General features: G+C 46.5%; 1 protein-coding gene across 1 annotated transcript; it reads right to left on the bottom strand.

Moving 5' to 3' along the window:
- Window positions 1–499: 499 nt before the first annotated feature.
- ACBD4 (acyl-CoA binding domain containing 4) lies at window positions 500–21,624 on the bottom strand. Its single transcript, XM_066628784.1, has 10 exons — window positions 21,254–21,624; window positions 19,104–19,197; window positions 18,039–18,159; window positions 17,406–17,490; window positions 16,386–16,506; window positions 9,148–9,248; window positions 8,041–8,110; window positions 4,033–4,220; window positions 1,655–1,708; window positions 500–1,187 (listed from the first exon to the last, which is right to left on the bottom strand). Exons 2-10 carry the CDS (start codon window positions 19,183–19,185, stop codon window positions 1,077–1,079), a joined length of 933 nt encoding a protein of 310 aa, XP_066484881.1. The 5' UTR covers window positions 19,186–19,197; window positions 21,254–21,624; the 3' UTR covers window positions 500–1,076.
- Window positions 21,625–22,354: the final 730 nt, after the last annotated feature.

The following is a 22,354-nucleotide window of genomic DNA, read 5'->3' as shown; positions in this document are numbered from 1 at the left end:
GCTTCCTGGTGGCATCTGGCTGGCCACCGCTGGAGAAAAGGGTACCAGAATCGTTGGACTCGCTCCAATAAGGCAGCTGGTATGCTTTATGTGGAAGCCACACCTATTCTTCTCAAAGTACACAAGCAGGCAACAATAATTCAGTGTGGAGAGAAGGGTTCCTACATCCATGCGCACTGAGACTCACTCCTCTGTCTTGCTTGTGTGACATGCGAAGAACTGCATAACATGGGAGATGCACCACTCTCTCTCTCTCTCTTGCAGCAGCAGTGGATTCTGGGAGCCTGAAAGTGGCAACCTTGTACATGTTGTATGATGGCATCTGTTCAGTGGCACTATATGATGACCACTTTCAGCCCACACAGGTGACAAGCTTTGCCAAAGAGCTCCATTTCTGGATTACACCCAGTTGTGACAAGAGACAGAGGGCATGCAGGAGGTGGGGACCTCTGTTTGTCAGCTTCATGGCCATCAGGCCTTTTGGAATAATCAGGCACAATAAACCGGTACTGCAGTTCCTTTATTGTTGTCAAACTCTTTCTGCCGGCTTGAATGGTGTTGATACCCTGAGACTCCAAAAGTAAAAGGAACCACCTTCAACTCCAATATTCAACCCCCTTCTTGGGAAGTGAAGGAGTTGTAGTCAGAAAACTGGCCACTTCTTGGATTAGCCAAGGAGAGTCTTGCCTCCCCACCTCCCCGTTCACAGTTTTTGCAAAGCTAAGTGCTCTATTGTGCAATGTGTGTCATTGTGTGTGTGCAATGTGCCAGGGCAAACCCTGTCCTCTGAAGCCTCAATCTGTCTGTACATCATCATTAATGCTGAGCAAGCCCTCCTACTCCCACCCTCTGCACTCACTTCCCACCCATCCCCTCTATTTGGTATAACTTTGATTAGAAATCTTGCTTCCCCAGCCAAGGATTGCAGTGTAGCTGTTAAAGATCAATGCGTGCTGTCCTGGGCAAGTAGCAGCACTGGCAGGAGTCCAGAGTTAAACCATCTGATTGTTTTTTTTCAGCCATTTCCAGGAGGTTTTTTTCTGATGCAGTTAAGAAGAAACTCGACAGGTAACAGTTCACCTCTTCCGGCTCTGAAAGCGCCAAAGGAGCCACTGGACAACAAAAGGCCAAGCCATCAAGAACAAGAAGGTGCGAGGAGAAAGTTGTACGGGCCAACCTGGCAGTGCCTGTGAAGCAAGAAAGGATGGCAGGAGAGATTGGAAGGGAGAAAAAGCATTAGCGGAAGAACAGCACCCCCTGCTGGTTGCTCGCAGTTCCACACCAAAGAGATTTGGGTTTCTGCAACTGGCACACAGGATTCCAGTTTAAGATTTAGATAAGGATGCAAGCTGGAATTGACTGTTACGTGCAGCGAATCAACCGACACTTTACTCATTGAGCAACAATTCCCAGCCACTCAGGGAACTGCTTCCTAGTGACAGACAAGTTTTTTATGTATGCTTGGAAGCAGGCTTTCTTTTATCTTTTGCTTCTGAGGCTGAGCCCTAGCATTCAAAATAGCATCCAGGGCCTCAAACGAAATGGAGTCAATCTAAGCCCACCTCAATATTAGCGGCCAGTATCCCCCCCCCCCACTTTACATGCTTGGTTATCAATGAGCATTTAGAATATTGGCCACAATGGGTCACCATACCTTCCCGTCATGCAATGCTGTTGGCCGACAGGGATTCGAGATGGATGCGTCACCCTGAAAGACACAAAAAGCCATAGTGTCATCTATCATTTCTCATACCTTCAATCAACTTTCATACTATATATGCTGGACCCCTGTGCACTATTCACCCTGTGTTCTGTTTTGTCACTGATTCAATGGTCTTTCGCTAGCACCAAAGCAGCCTTAAAAAAATTGAATCCTTGACTGTTTTCCACAAAGTTTTATAACACCTTCTATACACCTGTAGCCTTGCCTACCCTTTTCAACATTATTATCGCTTTTTCTAAATTTAAAATAAAAATATGTTGGTGTATCCTCCTGTTTACCAGTACGCACCAATCCTATCCAACTTCCCAGTGCTGATGCAGCTGCAATGCAGCCCTGAGGTAAGGGAACAAACATTCCCTTATCTTGAGGAGGCCTCTGCGACTGCTCCCTCCACCGCAGGATGCAGCACATGCCCCACTGACATGGCTGCATCAGTGCTGGAAAGTTGGATAGGACTGGGCCCTAAGAGACCTCTTTTTTAAATCTTTATATCCAATTTTGCAAAGTTCCAACTAATTTGTATGCAGTTGCTTATAAACATTTTTTCTTTCTCCCCCCCCCCCCCCACTTATTTCAGCTAACTGTCCTTCCGGAGCAGACTGAAAACAGTGGCCTCAGGCAGCAGGAGGATGGGTGCCCTTTGATGCTACTTGCCTCCACTGCTCCTCCTTCTCTCATTTCCAGGATTGGTAAAAGAAGAGGGGAGTGGAGCAGAAGAGGATGTGTGGAGGACACTGGAAGGCTAGAGTGTTGATGCTCAAACGCTCCCCCCTTCCTCTATACTTCTTCCATTCTTCCTTTTCCAAACCAAGAAGTGAGAGGAACAGAGTCTGACACATCACCTAGCAAGGGGGAGTAGTATTTGGCACATTGCCTTGGATGTGGGAAGGTCCTGGGCCAGCCCTCGAACCCCCGCCCCCAATTCAGCAATAATGAAATTGTACACCTCTGGTTACAAATTGAGTAGTATAATGAAAGCAACAGTGTGATGAGATTAACAAAATCACATCCCAAAAGAGATGAAAATAAATGGACATATGAAAACTTTGTTCCCACGCATTGAAAAATGTATATCTTCCATTGTTCTTATCTCTATGGGATTTTTATACCACCTTTCTCAAGATGTTTTTATTCGCAGGGGCAGGCTCTTATAATCATTGTTCTGAGGACAATTAATAGAATGGCCGGTTCTCAGATTTTATCTGTCTTTTGTCAGCTGACTCCACCACATTCCACACACTTCACAATCCTCTGTGAGCTCTGTCAGCGACTACCAGTCTCCCATCCAAAGCCAATTCAAGGCTGATCCTACTTAGCATCTTCAGGCAGAACAATAGCTCCAGACCAGGGGTGTCCAAAGTTTTTGGCAGGAGGGCCACATCATTGTTTCGGGGGGCCAGGGGGAAAAAAAGAATGAATTTGCATTTCAAATTTGAATAAATTTACATAAATGAATGTATTTGAGATGGAACTTGTATGAATGAGTGAAGGTCTTGCAATAGCTCAAGGACTATAAAAGGCCTTCCACAAAGCAAGGCTGGCCTTTCGTTCGCTGCCACTGCTGCATCACAGCAAGCAGTGGAGGGAGCCCTTGTCCCATAGCTCACACGAGAGGTCGAACATTGTGTCGGGCCAGCACAGGCTCCAGGAAGTCTCCAGAGGGCCAGAGGCTCATTGGAGACTGGGGGCTCCCTGAGGGCCGGATTGGGAGTCCGAGGGCCGCAAGTGGCCCCGGGGCCGGGGTTTGGGCACCCCTGCGCCAGACCATACCTCCTGCTCACACAACTATGGTGCTAAAATGATGTTATCAGATACAGAAGGAACAATGGTACTCAGGTTCATTGAGTCCCCTATCTGCAAAACCCTATCTGGTTAACTAATTCCATGAGATAAAAAAGGGAATGACATTAAATTTGCCCTCATCCCTTGAAACTTTGAGCTGGTGAAAACGTTTCTCCATGAACAAAAGACCCCAGATTTTGCAGAACCAACTCTGCCCTCCAGAGATGGCTGCCAATGACAAAAACATTAGCAATTTTTGGCAAATCTTCAGTGCTCACGTTCCCAGTATGAATGCAAGAGCACTAGTAGAAGACCAATGGAGTTTTGTTTTGTAATATCTCTGATTGGCTTTTGATGTGCATCCTAGTACCCTGTCAAGTGAGACAATCCATCACGTGTATGTTGTAATACAGAATACTCCTTTTTTCCCTAGGTTGCCTGGTGAGCTTCTTCAGTTGAAAGTGATCAACAAATAAATGAAATAAGTAACTTCCTTTCTGCCCCCTGCTTCAGAATGAGTAACATGCCTGCAGGGCTGCCAATGATTCCAGGTAACTGAGTCTCTCCATCACTTTCTTCATGTCCTCCTGCAAGGCTCGGATGGTGTTTGCCATCTGCAGGTCCACTTTTTGCCACTTCAAAGCACCCGCCGGGCTCTCCTCGATGACTTCAGGGCTGCTGCTAAAGCCCCTCTCACTTGGGGCCATCTGCAGGTCTGTGTTGCGACAAGAAGACAGATCAAACATGGCCTGCAGCAGGAAATACTTAGGGATATTACTAACAAGCAGAGATGTGAACAGGGAACAGTGTTCAAATATAACCCTGGAGGTGGCAGTCAGATTTCTGAAAAGGGAATTCCCAGGACTTAAATCTGCAACTGAAGTCAAACTGACCCCAACATAATTTAGGGGTCATAACTGGCTCTCTTATTGGCAGCCCCTTCCTCTGATCCCAAGCCTCCTCAGAGGCTGCAAGAGTCCCTTGAATTTCAGGAATTTCCAGCACATCAGAACTAGTCAAGAGCAAGTTTTAATTTCTAAAATGAGAGGAGGGGTGTTTAAGACCAGTCTGCATATTCCATCTTCTGATACAAAAGCCCTTGTCCCCAGTCCCTGATGTTTGGAGGATGCCATAGGTGATCCTACTTTCCATGCAGGATATTGAAGGTTCAGTCCCTGCTACTTCCAGCTAAAGCAGTGGTTCCCAACCTTTAAGAGCCTGCAGACCATTGCCTCAAAAATTGGCATCATTATGGACTACATTCAACCCCCAACCCCTACCCCGCACACAAAAAATACAATTAAATTTGTAATAATTAGAGATTTATTATTTGAGAAGATTTGTCAGTTGCTGCTTTGTTACCGACTATGGGCAGTCTGTTCTCAGTCTTCTCTGGTGGTCCGTGGTGAAGCGTCTCCTGAGCGAATGCTTCCCCACAGATTACCTGAGAGGATTTCAAACAGACTGCCCACAGCTTTGGTTGACACTTCAGTGCCAGCTGCAGCTGTGGGTGGTCTGTTCTCTTTCCTCTCTGGTGGTCTGTGGGGGAGTGCTCACTCGGCAAGATGCCTGAAGTGATAGAAGGCAATCTTTTTTTCTCTGAGACCTCATGGACCACTTCTCAGGGTCTCAGGGATGATCTGTGGTCCATGGACTACGGCTTGGGAACCAGTGTGCTATAGCATCTCTGCCTCGAGAACTAGAGGAGCTACTTAGGGCAGATCATCAGACTGATCATCTGTTCCATCCATTTCAGTCAGCAACTGCATATGCTAATTTTTACAAAGATGTCCCACTGTGGTCAGAAGGTGTTCCAATTTCCCTGCACAGGTGTGCGTCGCTTAATGATGAGGATGCGTTCCCGCACCCTTGTCATCAAGTGACACAGACCATTAACATAAGAACATAAGAACAGCCCCACTGGATCAGGCCATAGGCCCATCTAGTCCAGCTTCCTGTATCTCACAGCGGCCCACCAAATGCCCCAGGGAGCACACCAGATAACAAGAGACCATTAAACAACGTTGCCTCTGAAGCTGAGAGGAGTCATGCTCCCCTCACCTCTGGAGGCCTTTCTGAGCCCTCAGAGGCAGTGTGCATCTGCGCGCTGTCTCTGCGAGGCAGAGGCTGTCCTCTGCGAGGACTCTTTGGCTGAAAAATTGCAACTTCCAGTTTCCTCAGGAAAGTGGAAGCAACATTTTTTTTGCCTTATAAGACATTCTGACACCCGGGGAAGCCCCTGAAGGAAACTGGAAGGAAACCAAGGAAACTGGAAGTTTCCCCGAGCAAATAGTAGTTGCTATTTTTCAACTGAAAAACCCATTCTGAGCCTTGCAGAGGCAGTGCATGAACGCACACAGCCTCTTCGGGGCTCAGAAAGTTCTCTGGAGGTGAGGGGAGCACAGCTCCCCTCAGCTCCGGAGGCTTGGCGGGGGCAGTGATCGGCAACAGGCGTCATGTATACAACCCATTGCTGGTCGGAATGTTGCTAAGGGCGCAATCCTAACCCCTTATGTCAGTGCTTTCCAGCACTGACTTAAGGGCAAAGCAGCTCAGGGGAAGGGAACAAACATTCCCTTACTTTGAGGAGGGCTCCCTGAGTGCCCCACAACTACAGGATGCAGCACATGTTCCATTGGCACCGCTATGCCAGTGCTGGAAAGTAGTGATATAAGGGGTTAGGACTGTGTACTAAATGATGTTCACCTGTATTCTCTTGAGGGTTTCTAACAGCACAATTCTATGTGTTCCTACTGTGAAATAAGTCCTGCTGTGTCCTATAGGGCTTGCTCCCAGGAAAATGTGCATAGGATTGCAGGTTTAGCTCCTTCTTCCTTAGAGACATCAGGAATTGCTCCACTAGGGACAAGACAATGGGTGGTATAAGAATTGTACCCATCCCCAGTTTCTCTGACACCCAAGATCTGAATGCTCCCCGTGGTTTCAAATTCAGCTTGAAGTGTGGAGTATAAAGGGCCAAGTTAAGTGGCATGAAGTCCCACTGGAAAAATCAGGCCAAGGATGAATAAGGAGCATAGCAGGAGAAGGACAAAACAGAGGAATTGCAAAATGGAGAGAAGGAAGAGATGTGACTGGGCCATGCTGACAGCCCTGTCTTCATAGCTTTGTTGCTCATCAATCTCCCTCAAGGCCAATAAGTCCAAATTGATCAAAAGAATACTCTTAACACAAGAGGGTGATCCTGTGTTGAGGACAGTGAAGGGAGGGGTTGGAAAACTCAAGAGGCCTGTCTGTTATCAGGCCAGCCTGATTGTGGTGTGGGGCTGAAGGCCGTGTTGCCCGTCGCAGACAATGGCATTCTGCAATGCAAATTTTGGATAAATGTGGCCTTATAAAGCTGCCTCCAAGTCCATTTCATCTGCGAGGAAGTTAGCAGAGGAACAATGAAATGGACTCTCAGTGCCCTCGCGGTTGCTAAAATACTTTTATTAAAGTATTGGAAGGATAAGAAACCTCCTGTCATAACTCAGTGGTTTGAGGACCTGTCAATATTATCAGCTTTTGAACAAATAGCTTATAGATGACAAATGAACATATTTGTGGAGATTTGGAAGCCATTTCTAAATATATATGCATAATTTATTTAGTGCAGTGCTTCCCAAACTTTTTAGCACTACAACCCAATTTTTCGAACAACCATCTATCGCAACCCACATGTTGTGGCTGGCACAAGGCCCAAGATTCACCACCAGCTGCCGCTATTGTCACCATCTGAACCTTTGCTTGGCTGTCTTTGGCCAGCTTTGGGCCTCGTCACGTCATGTTTTTGTAGCTCATCAGCAAGAGCGGCAGCTAATGGGGAGTCCTGAACCTCGCGATGGCTGAAGCAATGAGAACACAACACGACGAGGCCCAGAGTGGGCTGAAGACAGCCGTGGTGGTGGTGGTGGTGGTGGTGGTGGTGAGGGCAGCAGCCAGTGGTGAGTCCCAGGCCTTCGTGACCCACCAAAAACTGGTTCTAGAAAATTTTTGGATCAGAGGCAGTTCTCCTGCCCCAATCCATTTTAGACTTGGCATGGTAATCCCTTTCAGTACCAGAATGAACAAAATGAACTCTGTTTTGCCAATATCCCCAGTTTGCTCTAGGAGGGATGGAAATGAAAATTGTTTCACAGGACAATATTACGTTATTTCTCTGTACCCTTAAGGTGGAAGTAGAGGTGCCCCATACCTGTCCTTTCCCTGTCACCTTTTTCCACTGTACATCTCTTCCCTCCAGAAGGTTATGTTTCTGTTGCAAGGGACAATGGGACAACCCAGATTTTCTAGCAGATCTGTTTTTGGTTTTCTGTATAGTATATATGCCAGCAAACTTGGCTACATGGTCACACTCAGTTATTTCAGAATCAAACTGAATTAATTACACGCAGACTTGTTTCTACCTGCCAATGAAATATGCCCTATCCATGCCAACACTATGTGCCTGCTCTAGGACCTGCTCTAGACCTATCTCTCTTCATGCTGGGCCCTGTTTCCTGAGGCAAACAGCACATGACTTTGAAGCTCGTCCTTACCTTTCTCTCCCGTTTCAAAACTGTGAGGACTGGTCAGGGAGGAGTTTTGCTTAGCTGATGACCTCCTGGCCTGTTGGGGGGGGGGGGGGAAGGAGAAAATAGAAAAGGAGTAAGAACGTACCTAGACTACAAACTTATTCCAGTTTCATAAGACAGTAAGGCAGTGGTTTTGAAACTGTGCACTGCAGTGCCTGAGGGAGCTGTTCCCGGCATCCTCTTCTTCCTGGCTCTCCTGGGCGCTGCCATCTTGGACTGTGCAAGATCTCTTGCGATCAAAGATGGCAGCACCTGGAATAGCCAGGTAGAAGAGGCCACTGCAAAAGAAGGGCACTGTGACCACAGTAAGTTAGGGAACTGCTGCAATCAGTGTTATGGCTCCCCCAGCAACTCCTGGGAACTGTAGTTCGACAAAGCACCAATTATTCTCTGTCAGAGAACTGTCTCGCCCAGTAGCATAGCTAAGGGGGAGGGTACAGAACTAAGTTTTGCTGGGCACATCAACGTGCCATGTAAGCTGCCCCTCCCCCTTGCCAGAGCCATTCCACTTTGTTCTTGCCACTGGGAATGGCTTTGATGGTGAGATGGAGAGGCAGCTTACACAGCATGTTGGGACGCCCTGCAAAACTTGATGCTGTGCCCCCTGCAGCTATGCTACTGGTCTAGCCCTACCTTCTCAGGGCTGCCTGAGCAGAGGGAATGACATTCTGTATGAAGATGCGGCTTGAGATATTGCAAAGGTTGTACTCCTGATACAGATATCATGGCATAATTACAGGGATGTTCTAACTCAAGTTGTGGAGGCAAGAGAGGCCCCATAGGGAGGATTGTTGCTCCTCCCTGATACAGCAGGTCAGTAAGGTGTTTAAACACCTTTAAAGCAATCTGTTTACAGCAAAAGCAAAACTATGAGGCAACAGATTAGAGCATACCAAAAAAGTTGGGAGAGGTGAACTAACAACTCGACTTTTTAGTGAGGACGCTCTCAGGTACCTCGTAACCAAGTAGTAACTGGGTCCCTTATTGAAGTAAGAGCTTTCAAGACTAGGCCTAAGATGCTCTAAAGAGAACTGCTTTTGTTGCCTCCACTCCACTCCATGTGTTTGTCACCTGATCAGGCTCCATTTGTTCCAGGCTATCACAGAACACCTCACTCTCTGAGTCACTGGCCGTGTGCTTATTTTTGACAACTTCATCTTCATGGCTTGGCTCTGCAACAGGAAAAGTTGTGGCTCAGAAACGGAGAACAATGGAAGTACAGACAGCATTCTCTCTCTCTCTCTCTCTCTCTCTCTCTCTCTCTCTCTGTGTGTGTGTGTGTGTGTGTGTAAGTGAGAGCTGTCAATTATCTGAAAAATCCATATGTGGGAGATTTTAAGCTCCCTCCCCTTGCATCAAGAGTCTCCACCCCCTGATTTCAGTACTTGATCTATGATAAAGATTAAAAGTCAAGAAAACAAGCCATATGTACATTTTTATATGTGTTAATTCAGATCATATTTCAAAATGCGTGCTAAAAGCAAAAAAATAAGGGTGCCTCATTTTGCTGGAATGCTGCACTCTAGATTTCAATCTATTTGACCTCTAGCTGGCTCTGAACATTTTCATCTGAACATTAGGCATTCTGAACATTCTGAGCATTAGGCATCTTTGACAGGGACAGCATGGAAGATCTCAGCTAAGCAGCAACTGAGATTTCACAGTACTTTATCTGATTTGCAAAAAAGCAGAAGCACAAGCTTTGATTCTGCTGCTCAGGTTATACACCGCTCATTGAGGTCCAAGAACCGAGCTGTGTTTCAGTCCTTGCATAAGCAAAGCTGTATTGCAAAGTTACCTGCCATTATCTGTTCGGCTCGATCATTGAGCAATCCCAGCAAAAAGTACAACTGTTTAGCAAACCGGTGAAACTTGCCAGAATAAAGACACACACATGCTGGATGTTGGGTTTTAGGAAGGGAGGGAGTCTCTTTCACTTTTCAACCCTGATCAGGCACTTGCTGCTCAGAATGGGAATGTCAGCAGACTGAGCAAAATACTGCATTTGGGAAGACTTCTGCAGTGAGGAAAAATCCTGTTCTCCACCCTGACACTGAGTGGCCTCGCCCTTGCTGACAGGGGTTCTACAAGGTTATGCAATTGTGTCTCTGTGTGCAGAGACACGCGCTTCAGACCCACCACAAAGTCATTACACAAGCAAACCTTCCCTTTATACACTCCCTGCCACTCAGAATTACTGGCATTTTGATAGTACAACATTCATATCTAAAAAGCTTGCCTGTTCGCTTGTGCTCTCCAGATGGTGGATTTCCAGCAAGTCCACTCAAAGGGCCATTGCAGAGGGAGGCTGGCATGGAGTCCGACTGAACTACAAAGAGCAGGAAAAGTATTTCAAAACTGCCTGTAAGAGTCTTGGGGGAGGGTTGGTTCCCCCCTACTAATATGCATGCCCATTCATAAGCTTGGACGCAGCCTTTGCTTATATAACGTAGACATGAGAGCATCACACCCTAAAGTTCAGGGGCTACAAGGCAAATAACAGCACCCAAACTGGACATGGGTATTTTCTAATCCTAGGAATTCCAAGACAATCTCACAATTTTTGGAAGACAATCACCGCAAAGTTGGGTAGTTACTGTAGAGATGTACCAAAATGGCTCTTCAACCCTTCTTCCAGCATGATAGAGAAATTTTGGTTGGGCTCTCTCTGCTTATTGCGTACTTTAGCTGCTCACTCCTATTTGCATGTGATCTTGGAGCTTGGAAGAGAACTTTCCCAAGACACAGTTAAGCTTCAGCACTTTGGAGTTGGTTGCAAAGCATCAGAGGAAAACCAGAGGTTTAAAAGTCTTTCTGCATGTTTCCCAAGGGCTGTCACATGGAAAAGGGACAAATGTGTCACATGGAAAAGGGACAAATAACCCCTGCTAATTGGGTAAGAGGCACTTTTTCAAGTGGGTGCTCCTTTTTTTAGCAGGGGGAGAGTAACTGGCCCACCTCACCCCAGCACTGTCTGTTCTAGTGGCTGTCTGCTGGTATTCCTTTGCATCTTTTTAGATTGTAAGCCCTTTTGGGACAGGGAGCCATTTAGTTATTTGATTTTTCTCTGTAAACCGCTTTGTGAACTTTTAGTTGAAAAGCGGTATATAAATACTGTTAATAATGTTAATAAAAATGTGTTCTTAACTGTTTCTGAAAGTAGAACTAGATCCAACGGGTACAAACTGCAAGAGAAGAGATTCTGACTGGATATCAGAAGAAAATGGGGGTGGTGAAGATCTCCTTCACTGGAGATCTTCAAGCAGAGGCTCAACAAGATGCTGTTGCTCTAGGAGGATTTCCTGCTACAGGCAGGGGGGTTGGACTAGAAGGCAGGGGGCTGGACTGGAAGGTCCCTTCCAACTCTATGATTCTGATTCTCTGACACACCCCCAGTGCCCCCCTGAATTAATGTTTGAGACATCACACACTTTTTACAGCCTTAAAAAAATTACATTTTCTAGAGCACATAAAAGTAAGAACTGCTTGACCTCAGTCAAGCCCATCCATTGAGTTTCAGAATGATTCACTGTTTGGGGTACATCTGCCCCTGGACTGGAAATAATAATAATAATAATAATAATAATAATAATAATAATAATAATAAACTTTATTTTTATCCCACCCTTCTCCCAAAAGGGACCCAGGGCGGCTTACAACATATTAAAAAACAACAACAAACAGATTAAAACATAATTTAACAGATAAAAACATATTAAAAACACATTAAGAGAAACCATAAAAACAGTAATCAGATAAAAGTCAGAATAAAAAGAGCATAAAACAGCAGTTCAAAGAGGAGTCACGCCTGTAAAAAACTAAAAGATGTATAAAGGATGTTAAAAAGGCCATAGAGTCAGAAGGCTTGTGTAAACAACAAGGTCTTCAGGCCTCGCCGAAAGATCTCGAAGGAGGGAGCCATTCTCAAGTCAAGGGGAAGGGAGTTCCATAACATTGGTGCCACTACTGAGAAGGCCCTATTTCTTGCCACTGCCCCACATACCTCCTTAGGCGGCGGCACATGAAAAAAGGCCTTCTCTGATGACCTGAGAGGACGAGCCGGATTGTACGGGAGTAGGCGATCTCTAAGATAGCCTGGCCCAGAGCAGTATAAGGCTTTAAAGGTCAAGACCAGCACCTTGAATTGGGCCCGGAAACGAATGGGCAGCCAATGTAGCCCCCGGAGAAGCGGATTGACAGAGTCAAACCACCTAGCTCCAGTGACCACACGGGCCACCGCATTCTGCACTAATTGCAGTTTCCGAACCGTCTTCAGGGGCAGCCCCACATAAAGCGCGTTACAATAATTTAACCTCGATGTCACCGTAGCATGGATCACCGTGGCCAGGTCTGCACGATCCAAGTACGGCCGCAGCTGGCGCACCAGCTGAAGCTGCGCGAAGGCCCCCCTGGCCACAGCCGCCACCTGGGAGTCCAGGAGCAGCTGCGAGTCCAGGTGGACCCCCAAGCTGCGGACCTGCTCCTTCAGAGGGAGTGCAACCCCATTCAGCGCAAGCCGATAGTCCAACACCTGCATCGAGGATTTCCGAACCAGGAGAGCCTCTGTCTTATCCGGAAATTGCCTCTGTCTCTGCATGAGAAGTGGTTAAACAATTCAGTGACTTTGACCACCCCCCCCCCAGCAGAAGCAAATTTGAAGGACAGAAGGCCCAAGCAGTGACTCATTCAGAGGCAGAGCCTCTTCGTAGGTGAGCACTGGGAGCATCTCAGTGAGCACTTTAAAAAGCTCTGATTCTTTAACAGTGACCGACGGTTTGGGAATTAGGCTGCAATCCTATACATAATCTGTTGAGCAGTGTGGAACTTACCATACTTTTGAGAAACACACATAGGATTGTAGCCTGTCCTTTGAGCCACTTCCAAGTGTTTGCCTGGCTGCTTTCCAAGGCAGGCCAGGCCGTTCTTTGCAACCATGTCTCACTAACAAGAGGCAACTGTAACCAAGACCATGTGCATGAGAGAGGAAAGCCCCATACCACCCTTGCACTCCCATGGGGTGTGTACACACAGGCATACCATGCAGTTTCTAAGGGTCTTATCAAGGGTATGGCATTGACTAATGTGGGGGGGGGGCAGGGGAATGCAATTACACATAGAGCTGCCACCACCTCCCCCAGCCACTATCTTATCTTCTCTCTTTAACCAATAGTTTTGGACTTTGCAGCAGATGATCACGATCAATTTTCCACATGAAAAAAAACTGAAGTCCAGGAAAAACTAGATCAACTTCCATTGGAAGCTTGTTGACCAAGCTGCAGTGGGGGTTTTCAGATGTTTGCTGCTGCTCCTAAATAGTGAAATCTACCACCAAATGCTGTGCTAGGCTCTGTACACAAAGCCCAAACAGACATAGGCAGCTTTGCTATGAGATAAGATGAGGAAACTGCCCCAGATCTGTGGGAGATCTGTGGTGTGATTAAGGGCAGCAGAGAGACCAGATGCATAGGGCAAACTTCACTGGGAAGTAAGTGCTTCTGCACAAGTGTTGCTGAAATGAATCATCATCAAGTATCATCTGTTTGTTGGCATCCTTCAGTCTCGGAAGACTATGGTGTCGCGCTCTGAATGGTTCCAGAACAGAGTGTCCTCTCCAGTTCGCGAAGCCTGGGTAAAGTAGGTATTGAGGATAGGCTGTTACCTATGCAGCAAATCCCCCTTCTCCACGTCGCTGAAATGGTCCAATGGAAAGGCAGAAGCCAATGCAGTTGGTTCTCAAATCAAGTATCATCAAATCTTTATTATAGTCACAGATCAGCTGAAATGAATGGGAACTGTGCAAGAGCAAGCTAATCATTTCTATCTCCAACAGTGCCATGCAGCACAACCAGAGGAATGTTTACTCAGAAGTAAGTCCCATTTTGTTCAGTGGAGCTTACTCCCAGGTAAGCGCACTTAGGATTGCAGCCTCAGCTCCCCAAAGAGTTTTCTTGTTTCATACTTTACAGGGTCAAGCCACCTGTTAAATTTTCAGTGCATACTTTGAGCGTTGCATGCTTGGTTTTTCAATGAAAGGGCATGTGTGGGGAGCCTCCCCCCATTCCAGTTGGAACTGTAGTACAGAACAGTGAAATGCGAACACTTTCCCCTCCATGATCCCAATCCCCACTCACCCTGCATGCTGTTTATCCCATAACACAAGGCAATGAGAGTGGGAAGATCGGGATCACATATTTTTTGGGCAAGGTACTCTGAACACCAAGATTTTGAAACAAAATGAAAAAGAAAGGGGGGGGGGGCTTCTGCTTTTCATTTCACTCTATTCAGCCTGCAATCCAAACCTCCTCCACTCTCCAAGTCCCATGTTTTCCCCTTCTCCCGGAGTGGCCGATGGGGAAGTTATTCAGAGAAGCAAACCCACCATCCCTGAACTGCAGATTTCTTTCTTGCTCCTGACTCTCCCTGCTAAAGTATGGGGGAGGGGGAGGCAAAGAACAGCCTACTTTGCCAAAACCCCAAACAAGTCCAAGCAGGTCAGACGACTCCACTCCAAGTCAATCAATGCAAATTGCCATGCGTGCCATTTCAGGGAGGGACATGTAACCTTAATTTTGGGTGCTGCTTTCCCTAGAACGATGCTGTTGTGGGGATGAGCTGAAAGCTGGGCCCCTCTTTCCTAGAGGACAGATGCTCCATACTCATAACCATAACAATAAATGTGTCTGACATTAGCAAGCACCATCAGTTTCCAAGAAAGAGGTACTGTACGGTCAACTCTTGCTATCAGTTAGGAGTTGTTTCTGGAAACCCGCTAGGGAAAGTGAATCTGCAGATAGGGAGTCATTAATCCTATGGAATCAATAGGGTTAGGGGGAAGGTTAGCTTACCTGCCAGCAGTAGAGACCCTCAGAAATGCAGCAGAGACCCTCAGACATATGAGTATAGAGCAGGGGTGCCCAAACCCCGGCCTGGGGGCCACTTGCGGCCCTCAGAGACTCCCAATTAGGCCCTCAGGGAGCCCTCAGTCTGCAATGAGCCTCTGGCCCTCCAGAGACTTGCTGGAGCCTGTGCTGGCCCGACACAACTGTTCTCAGCAAGTGGACGACCGTTTGACCTCTCACCTGAGCTGTGGGACGAGGGCCCTCTCCACTACTTGCTGTTTCATGTCTGTGATGCAGCAGTGGCAGCGAAGGAAAGGCTGGCCTTGCTTTGTGCAAGGCTTTTTATAGGCTTTGAGCTACTGCAAGACCTTCATTCAGTCATATAAGTTCCATCTCTAATATATTCATTTATGTAAATTTATTCAAATTCTAAATGGTAAATTAATTCTTTTTTTCCCCTGGCCCCCGACAGTGTCAGAGAGATGATGTGGCCCTCCTGCCAAAATGTTTGAACACCCCTGGTCTAGAGTCATATATGAGTCAGATATACGAGTCTAGAGTCAGTCTAGTAAAGAGGCCTGAGGGGGGGACATGATTGAGACATACAAAATCATGCAGGGGGTGGACAGAGTAGATAGAGAGACGCTCTTTTCCCTCTCCAGAACATAAACACCAGAACCAAGGGACATCCACGAAAGCTGAGGGGGGAGTTAGGACAGACAGAAGAAAATATTTCTTTACCCAGCATGTAATTAGTTTGTGGAACTTTTTGCCACAGGAAGTGATGGCATCTTGCCTGGATGCCTTTAAGAGGGGATTGGACAAATTTCTGGAGGAAATCACAGGTTGCAAGTCATAGTAGCTATGTGCAAGCTCTTGGTTTTAGAAGCAGGCTGCCTCTGATTGCCAGATGCAGGGGAGGGCACTGGGACGCAGATTGTGTCTGTGGTCTTGTGTGCTCCCTGGGGCATTTGGTGGGCCACTGTGAGATATAGGAAGCTGGACTAGATGGGCCTTTGGCCTGATCCAGCAGGGCTCTTCTAATGTTCTTATAGTGGAGGCCTTCAAAATGGTGCCCGTGACTAGTGCTGAGAGCTTTAAAAGCTATTTGCAGGCTACATTTTAGATACCTCAGATTACCACGGATTGCTTCAGAATGGCCATGGATGGCATGGAGACTGTGGATAGCCAAGAACATCCCACAAATGGAGCAAGGTAAGTGGCAATCCTGCTTCTGCACCAATAAGCAAATCCATGGGTAGCGAGGAGTGACTGTATTTTATCAGCTAGATTAGATGGAAGCTTCCACTCAAGCTTGCAGAGAGAAGATTTGAAAACCACTGATCCAAATTTGAGGCTGCAGATCTCCATGGCAAAAAAATGGTGCGCCATTACAACAGCCAGAGAAATTGTCCTGAACATCACCCTGCCGAACCCGCACCCCCAGACTATGATTGCAAATGGCCATACCTGATTTCTTTTTGAAGAAGTACTCGGGAGGCCTGGGCATATCGTGAATCGTCTCGTAGAGGGGCTCGAAGTAGGCAAACATGTCTTCCGACGACTTGTTCATTGGCACGGTGTCGATGACCTGCCAGAAAGTTCTAGAAGGGATGCTAGGTGGTACAAGGCCATTCACCGGTTCCCAGTGAATGGTCTGAGAGCATCTGATGCCACAGCATTGTTGAAGATAAGATCTCAGCCTGATCTGCTCCCGAAAGGGAGATCAGAGTCCTATGCAAGCCATCCTCATCTTTTTAAAGATAGCAGAGCAGCAGGATACAGGTAAACTAACTAATAACATTGCTAGCTGCAGCATAAGTATCAATCTTTTCCCGTCTCATAACTGAATCTATGAAAGATTGCAATTTAGGCCTCTTTTTTCTCCTCCTTGCAATATAGAAAATATTTGCAGAATTACTGATAATTTTCAGCAAGGTTACCCGTAAAGTGGGAAAGGAGGCAAAAGTATAGTAAAACTTGACTGGAGGTCATGAAGGAAGTTCCATCTCATAAGTAGTGGCAATGTTGATCTACAAGGCCTAAAATTCAGAGTATTTTTTGTTAAAGTGTTCTTCAAAACTCAAATTTCAGAAACAAAATCTTGTGCTGAATCTCAAAATAGCTGAGGAATTTTCAACCAATCCCTAACTGTGCTTCTGTTTTACTCAGAGCCTGCTGGATTCCTTCAGATGCGAGTATCCTCATCTGAGGGCACAATCCTAACCAGGTCTACTCAAAAGTAAGTCCTATTTTGTTCAATGGGGAAAGCGTGGTTAGGATTGCAGCCTGAGAGTCAGGATTCCAGCCCCAACCCATGAACTGTTCAAGCCCAACCTGCCTTCCCTGCCATTGCTTTCTCCTGCATTCTCTGCCATGCATTCCTCAGCAGGTCTCAGGGCTGTGCTGCAGCCTACCCACTTCACTGTAGTGTAATGACTTTCCAAGAGAGCCTCATAAGCCAAGCCTGAGTGAGAGCGCATTTCCTACCTTCTGGGCTGCCTTCTTCATCTCTGCGATGTAAGCGGCCATAGCTTCCTCTTTGGTCATCTTTCCCAAGCGATTCCACGCATCCCTGCCAAGTCCAAACAGCTCTCTCTTAGATTAGCTTAATTTTTGAAAAAGAGAGAAGACGGGGCTCAAACCGCCTAGAAGTCATGCCCTTTGTACCGGAAGCAGTTTTCAAATGTGAGCTGCGGTTATCCCTTGACGCGCCGCCGGCCCAACCATGCAGTGAGCAGAAGTAGGTTGAATCAGCAGCAGATTGTAAGGGGACCAAGGGGGTAGTGGATGTGGTCTGCCACCTCCAACTGCCTCCCTCCAGCCCATGGGTGCACATGGACCTGCACCAGCTATTTGGTTATCGCAGATCCGAATAGACTCCCCCCATCCACACCATGGAAGCTTATCTCTGGGTAAGGGAACATTATTCCCTTACCTAGAGGAGACCCCCACCCCCACGATAGGATGTGGTGGTTGCCATTTTGTCGCAGCTGCAATGACGGGGGTGGTGGTGTTAGCGAGTAGGTTTGAGCTATCAAGTTCTAGCTTAGAACGGGCTCAAACTAAGTCTCATGGAAGGCAATGTTTCACGTGGAACTAAGATAAGTTAGTTTTTCTTACCATTTATACCTTCCAATGGGGTCCCAAAACCCTGGCCTGGGAATCTGGCATTGCCCCACTGTTGCTTGCTTGTAATAACCGTAGAAGCGCAGCATTTCTTCGTAGGATGGACGGTAGGCACCTGGGAGAAAGAGGAGAAGTGGTGAGTACTGCATATGGGACAAATATTGAAAATTCCAAGTTGCTTGCCAAACAAGTTGTATGATGGCCAGGCAAGCAAGTGCTTGATCTGTTTCCTGGTAGAGCTTTAGAGACAATAAATATTTCAGCTGATTAGACTGAGAAGGAAGATACTGACCCATAACACTGTTTACTCCAATAAATCCAATTGGGCAGTGTTTCTCAAAGTGGATCGGGACCCACTAAGTGGGTCGTGAGCCAATTTCAAGTGGGTCCCCATTCATTTCAATATTTTATTTTTAGTATATTAGACTTGATGCTCCCACTTGACTGCATTTGCGGAAATGTTACAGACCTGCACTTTTAACAAGTTACTATGTATAATCTTTTAGCAATGATAGTAAATGGATACACTCCTGGTAAGCGTGGGTAGAATTGCAGCCTAGGATTGTTAAAAATTTTCCTGCTTGATGATGTAACTTCCGGTCATGACATCATTTCCAGTGGGTCCTGACAGATTCTCATTCTAAAGAGTGGGTCCCGATGCTAAATGTGTGAGAACCACTGCCATAGGGAGAATGTTAGAATGTTCAAGAATGAGTGCCCAATGTAGTGGCTTTCACCCTATAGCTTTAAAAAAGAAAAGAAAGCCTGGTAAGGCACAAGAAATAGTCTTGACTGCTACAGTACATCCAGTCATACCTTTGTTGGTGATATCACGTCCATCCCTGAATTTAGTTGCATTCCACAAATCTGTGAGGAAACCACACAAGCTTAAAATTAAGTACACCACATTCAAATATTTGAGAATTAACGGGTTTTTTCTTTTTGTTTTAAAACACTTTAAAAAAAAAGTTTAATGGCTGTGTGGCTAAGCCTGGGGCATGTGTTTGATGTCAGCTGTGGATGTCCTCAACTTGAAGATACTACCAAACTGACTCTCACCATTCCTGGGCAGGCCTTGGATGACACGGACAGCTGCTTCAAACTGCTTCTGATAATCTGGCTCCTCCGCTGTCACCCCCATCTATAGCAGGATCTGGAAGGGAAGCAGAAGTGCCATCTAATAGTGTGGGTTCTGGCAGCAAAGTGGTGCAGAGATTGAATTCAGGTTCTTGAGAGGAAATATGGAAGGACTGCAAAGAGAGGAAACCCAAACAATTCTCCCAAAGTTCAACATTTAGCCTTCCTGTATAGTATTTTCCAGGTACAGATAACACCTCCTTTTAGACAGTCCGCTCTTTTGACGCATTTCAATTATAGCTGGAAATCAGACATTTGAAGCATGCTCCACTCTTTCAACCTGTTTTTGTCATGTTTGCAAAAAATCACCATCATTCATATATATATTCATGGTCCACATATGCAAGAATAAAAATATTTAAAGGTTAGCTTTTGTTCATTGTACTGTACTTTTGTATATATAGTGTGTTATTTAGGCTTTCACACACATTCGCAAGTGATATTTACACTTTTCGGCAGCTGTTTTGCATTTGCAAGCTGAAAAAGACTGGTTCCGTTTATTTATGATTTCCAGCTTTCAATAGTGCTCTGGTCCCTAACCCGTAAAATAAGCAGTGGATGTCTGTAATGAAGAACCTTGTCCTAAGGACATGCTTGCCCCTTTATGTTATCTTCCTTGTTTTTATTCAGAACATACAGGTTAACACCTACATAGCAAAACTGGTTCATAGTGTATTTACTGGTTTATCCCAACAAAATCTTGTGAAATCAGTCTTCAGGTTCTTATTTTACAGGTGGGGATTAAGGGAATGAGGTTGAGAGTCACACCTGTCCCTACAGTCCTACACTGGTTTCCTGAATGCTCCTTGGTTCCACCCAAGCTGCTGGTACTTACTTTCAAAGCTCTCCATACCTGTCTGTTCTCATATTCTGCTACAATCCTGCCTGTGACCTTTGCTTCTCCAACTCCACCACCATCCTCAGCCACCAGAAGAACTCCTGCTTCCTCAGACAACTTTGCTCTTCCTCCTTTGGTGTCTGTTATGCCTGGAACTTCCTTCTGGATCACCTGCATGATACCTCCTCCCTTACTTCCTTCAGATCCCTCCTCAAGATCCACCTTTTCCTACTGCAACTAAGTCAGAATATATGTACATAAAATGACATATTCTTCCCCCATTTACCCTGGCACCACTTCCCTTCCTGTCCTCTTTTTGTGGTTTTTTTTGTTACTGTGAGCCCCTTGGGGCAGGGAACTGTCCTCTTTTCCATTGTAAAGCATCATGCATATTGATGATGTCACAATATGAATAAAGAGAGTTGCTCTGATGCCAAATTCCCTGAGTTCCTTGGTGGTAAGGAGATAACCAAATGTAAACAAACAAAAGTAAGGAACCAAATCACTCTCTCATGAAGGAGTATTTCTCAGTCCCGCTTTTCACCCCTTCATCCTTAGTGAAAGGTGAAGGGTTTGAATGGCCACCACTGCAATCCCGATTACCCCGAAGTCCATGACTCTATTGCATTCTCACTACCCTTCTGTCAACCAGGTTCACCTGCCTTCAGTCATGCTGAAATGGCACTTTCTACACCCCTGAAATGCATACCATTCTGGGGAGACCTGGTTTCTACCCCCAGTTGATGCTCCTTGTCCATCTGTTGTCTCACACAGTGTGTGATTCTGTTGTCTCATCTCTAGTGTTTTATAATAATCCTTGTTGTCCTCTGTCTATAAGAAGCCTCTGCCCCCACTTTGCCCAATACCCTTTGTTTCCCACACTCTGCCCCAGTGCCAGCCTTGGTGCCCTTCTTTGCCCTCCTCAACCAACTTAGAGCTACTACCAGCCTATTCCCTAATCTCCTGTTCTTTGCTGCCCCACTGCATGAAGTGCAAAGAATCTTTCCTTCTACTCCTTCCCCATGCCACTTTACCCCTACTATCACCCACCCTTCTGCCAGCCTGGTAACAAACCAGCCCTCCACTGCTACCATTTAATGAGATCCCCCTCCCCTGTCTTTGCACAGGGTCCTCCACCATGTTTAGGTGTCTCCTTGCCCTTGCCCCAGTCTTGTTTCTCCATCTCCCTGCCCATGGGCTCTTAAGCTTGGGCCAGTCTTTTCTCTTTTCTCACCTCTTTGCCTCCTCGATGACCGTGTGGGTGCCAGAGAGGTTCCCTTCTCTACTGCCACCTTGTCGCCCTGGGATCTTTACAAAGGTCCGTTTGGGTATTCTTGCCTCCTGTGCCGGAGTCCAGAGGTCACTCCTTTCTGGAAATAAGAGTGCTGGAGAAGAATCTAAGCCCGATGGATCTACTGTCCCAAAGTCCACCTACACCACTTACTCCACCTTCCTTGCACAAGAGATCTCTTCCATTCCTTGCTTGCACACAGACCACTTCCCATGCACTCTTCACTCTTGCACAGGGGCTCCACTCACTCTGCTCTTTGCCCGGGCACCGGCTCAGCCAACCTCTTGTTTATTTTTGCTGCCAGCAGCTGCTTCACTTTTGACCTTCCAAAACCAGCCCACGTTTGCCCGGGAGGGAAGCGCGTCTCAGCCAATGGACGCGCCGCTTCAAGTTTCACGCCTCTTTCCTGGCCAATCGGCAACAGCGACCCCACACTGTATGCAAATAAGAGCCTTTATTTTTTTTCACCCTTTCTTTGAACTAACACAGTGTACAGAATCAGGCTTGTACGCCAGCGCCACCTACAGAACAAGGAATTAAATGCACCCGGGTAACCATTGTGTAATTGCGCCACCTTCGGGTTGAAAGCCGACATGGCCTGCAGCGCCTTCATTGATGATGTCATCCTTCATATTTCTAGGCTCCTGAAACAATTTGGAATGAGTTGTGCAGTACTGTAATTAATTTGTGATGGGACTCAGAGTATGTTTCTTTCAATCCCTTCAGTGCTTGCCTCACGAACCTTATAGAATTCTTTGAAAAGGTCAACAGGCATGTGGATGCGGGAGAACCCGTGGACATTATATATCTGGACTTTCAGAAGGCGTTTGACACGGTCCCTCACCAAAGGCTACTGAAAAAACTCCACAATCAGGGAATTAGAGGACAGGTCCTCTCGTGGATTGAGAACTGGTTGGAGGCCAGGAAGCAGAGAGTGGGTGTCAATGTGCAATTTTCACAATGGAGAGAGGTGAAAAGCGGTGTGCCCCAAGGATCTGTCCTGGGACCGGTGCTTTTCAACCTCTTCATAAATGACCTGGAGAC

This window comes from Tiliqua scincoides, chromosome 5 (assembly GCF_035046505.1).
Source record: "Tiliqua scincoides isolate rTilSci1 chromosome 5, rTilSci1.hap2, whole genome shotgun sequence".
NCBI lineage: Eukaryota > Metazoa > Chordata > Lepidosauria > Squamata > Scincidae > Tiliqua > Tiliqua scincoides.
This window is presented reverse-complemented; position numbering and strand designations above follow the sequence as displayed.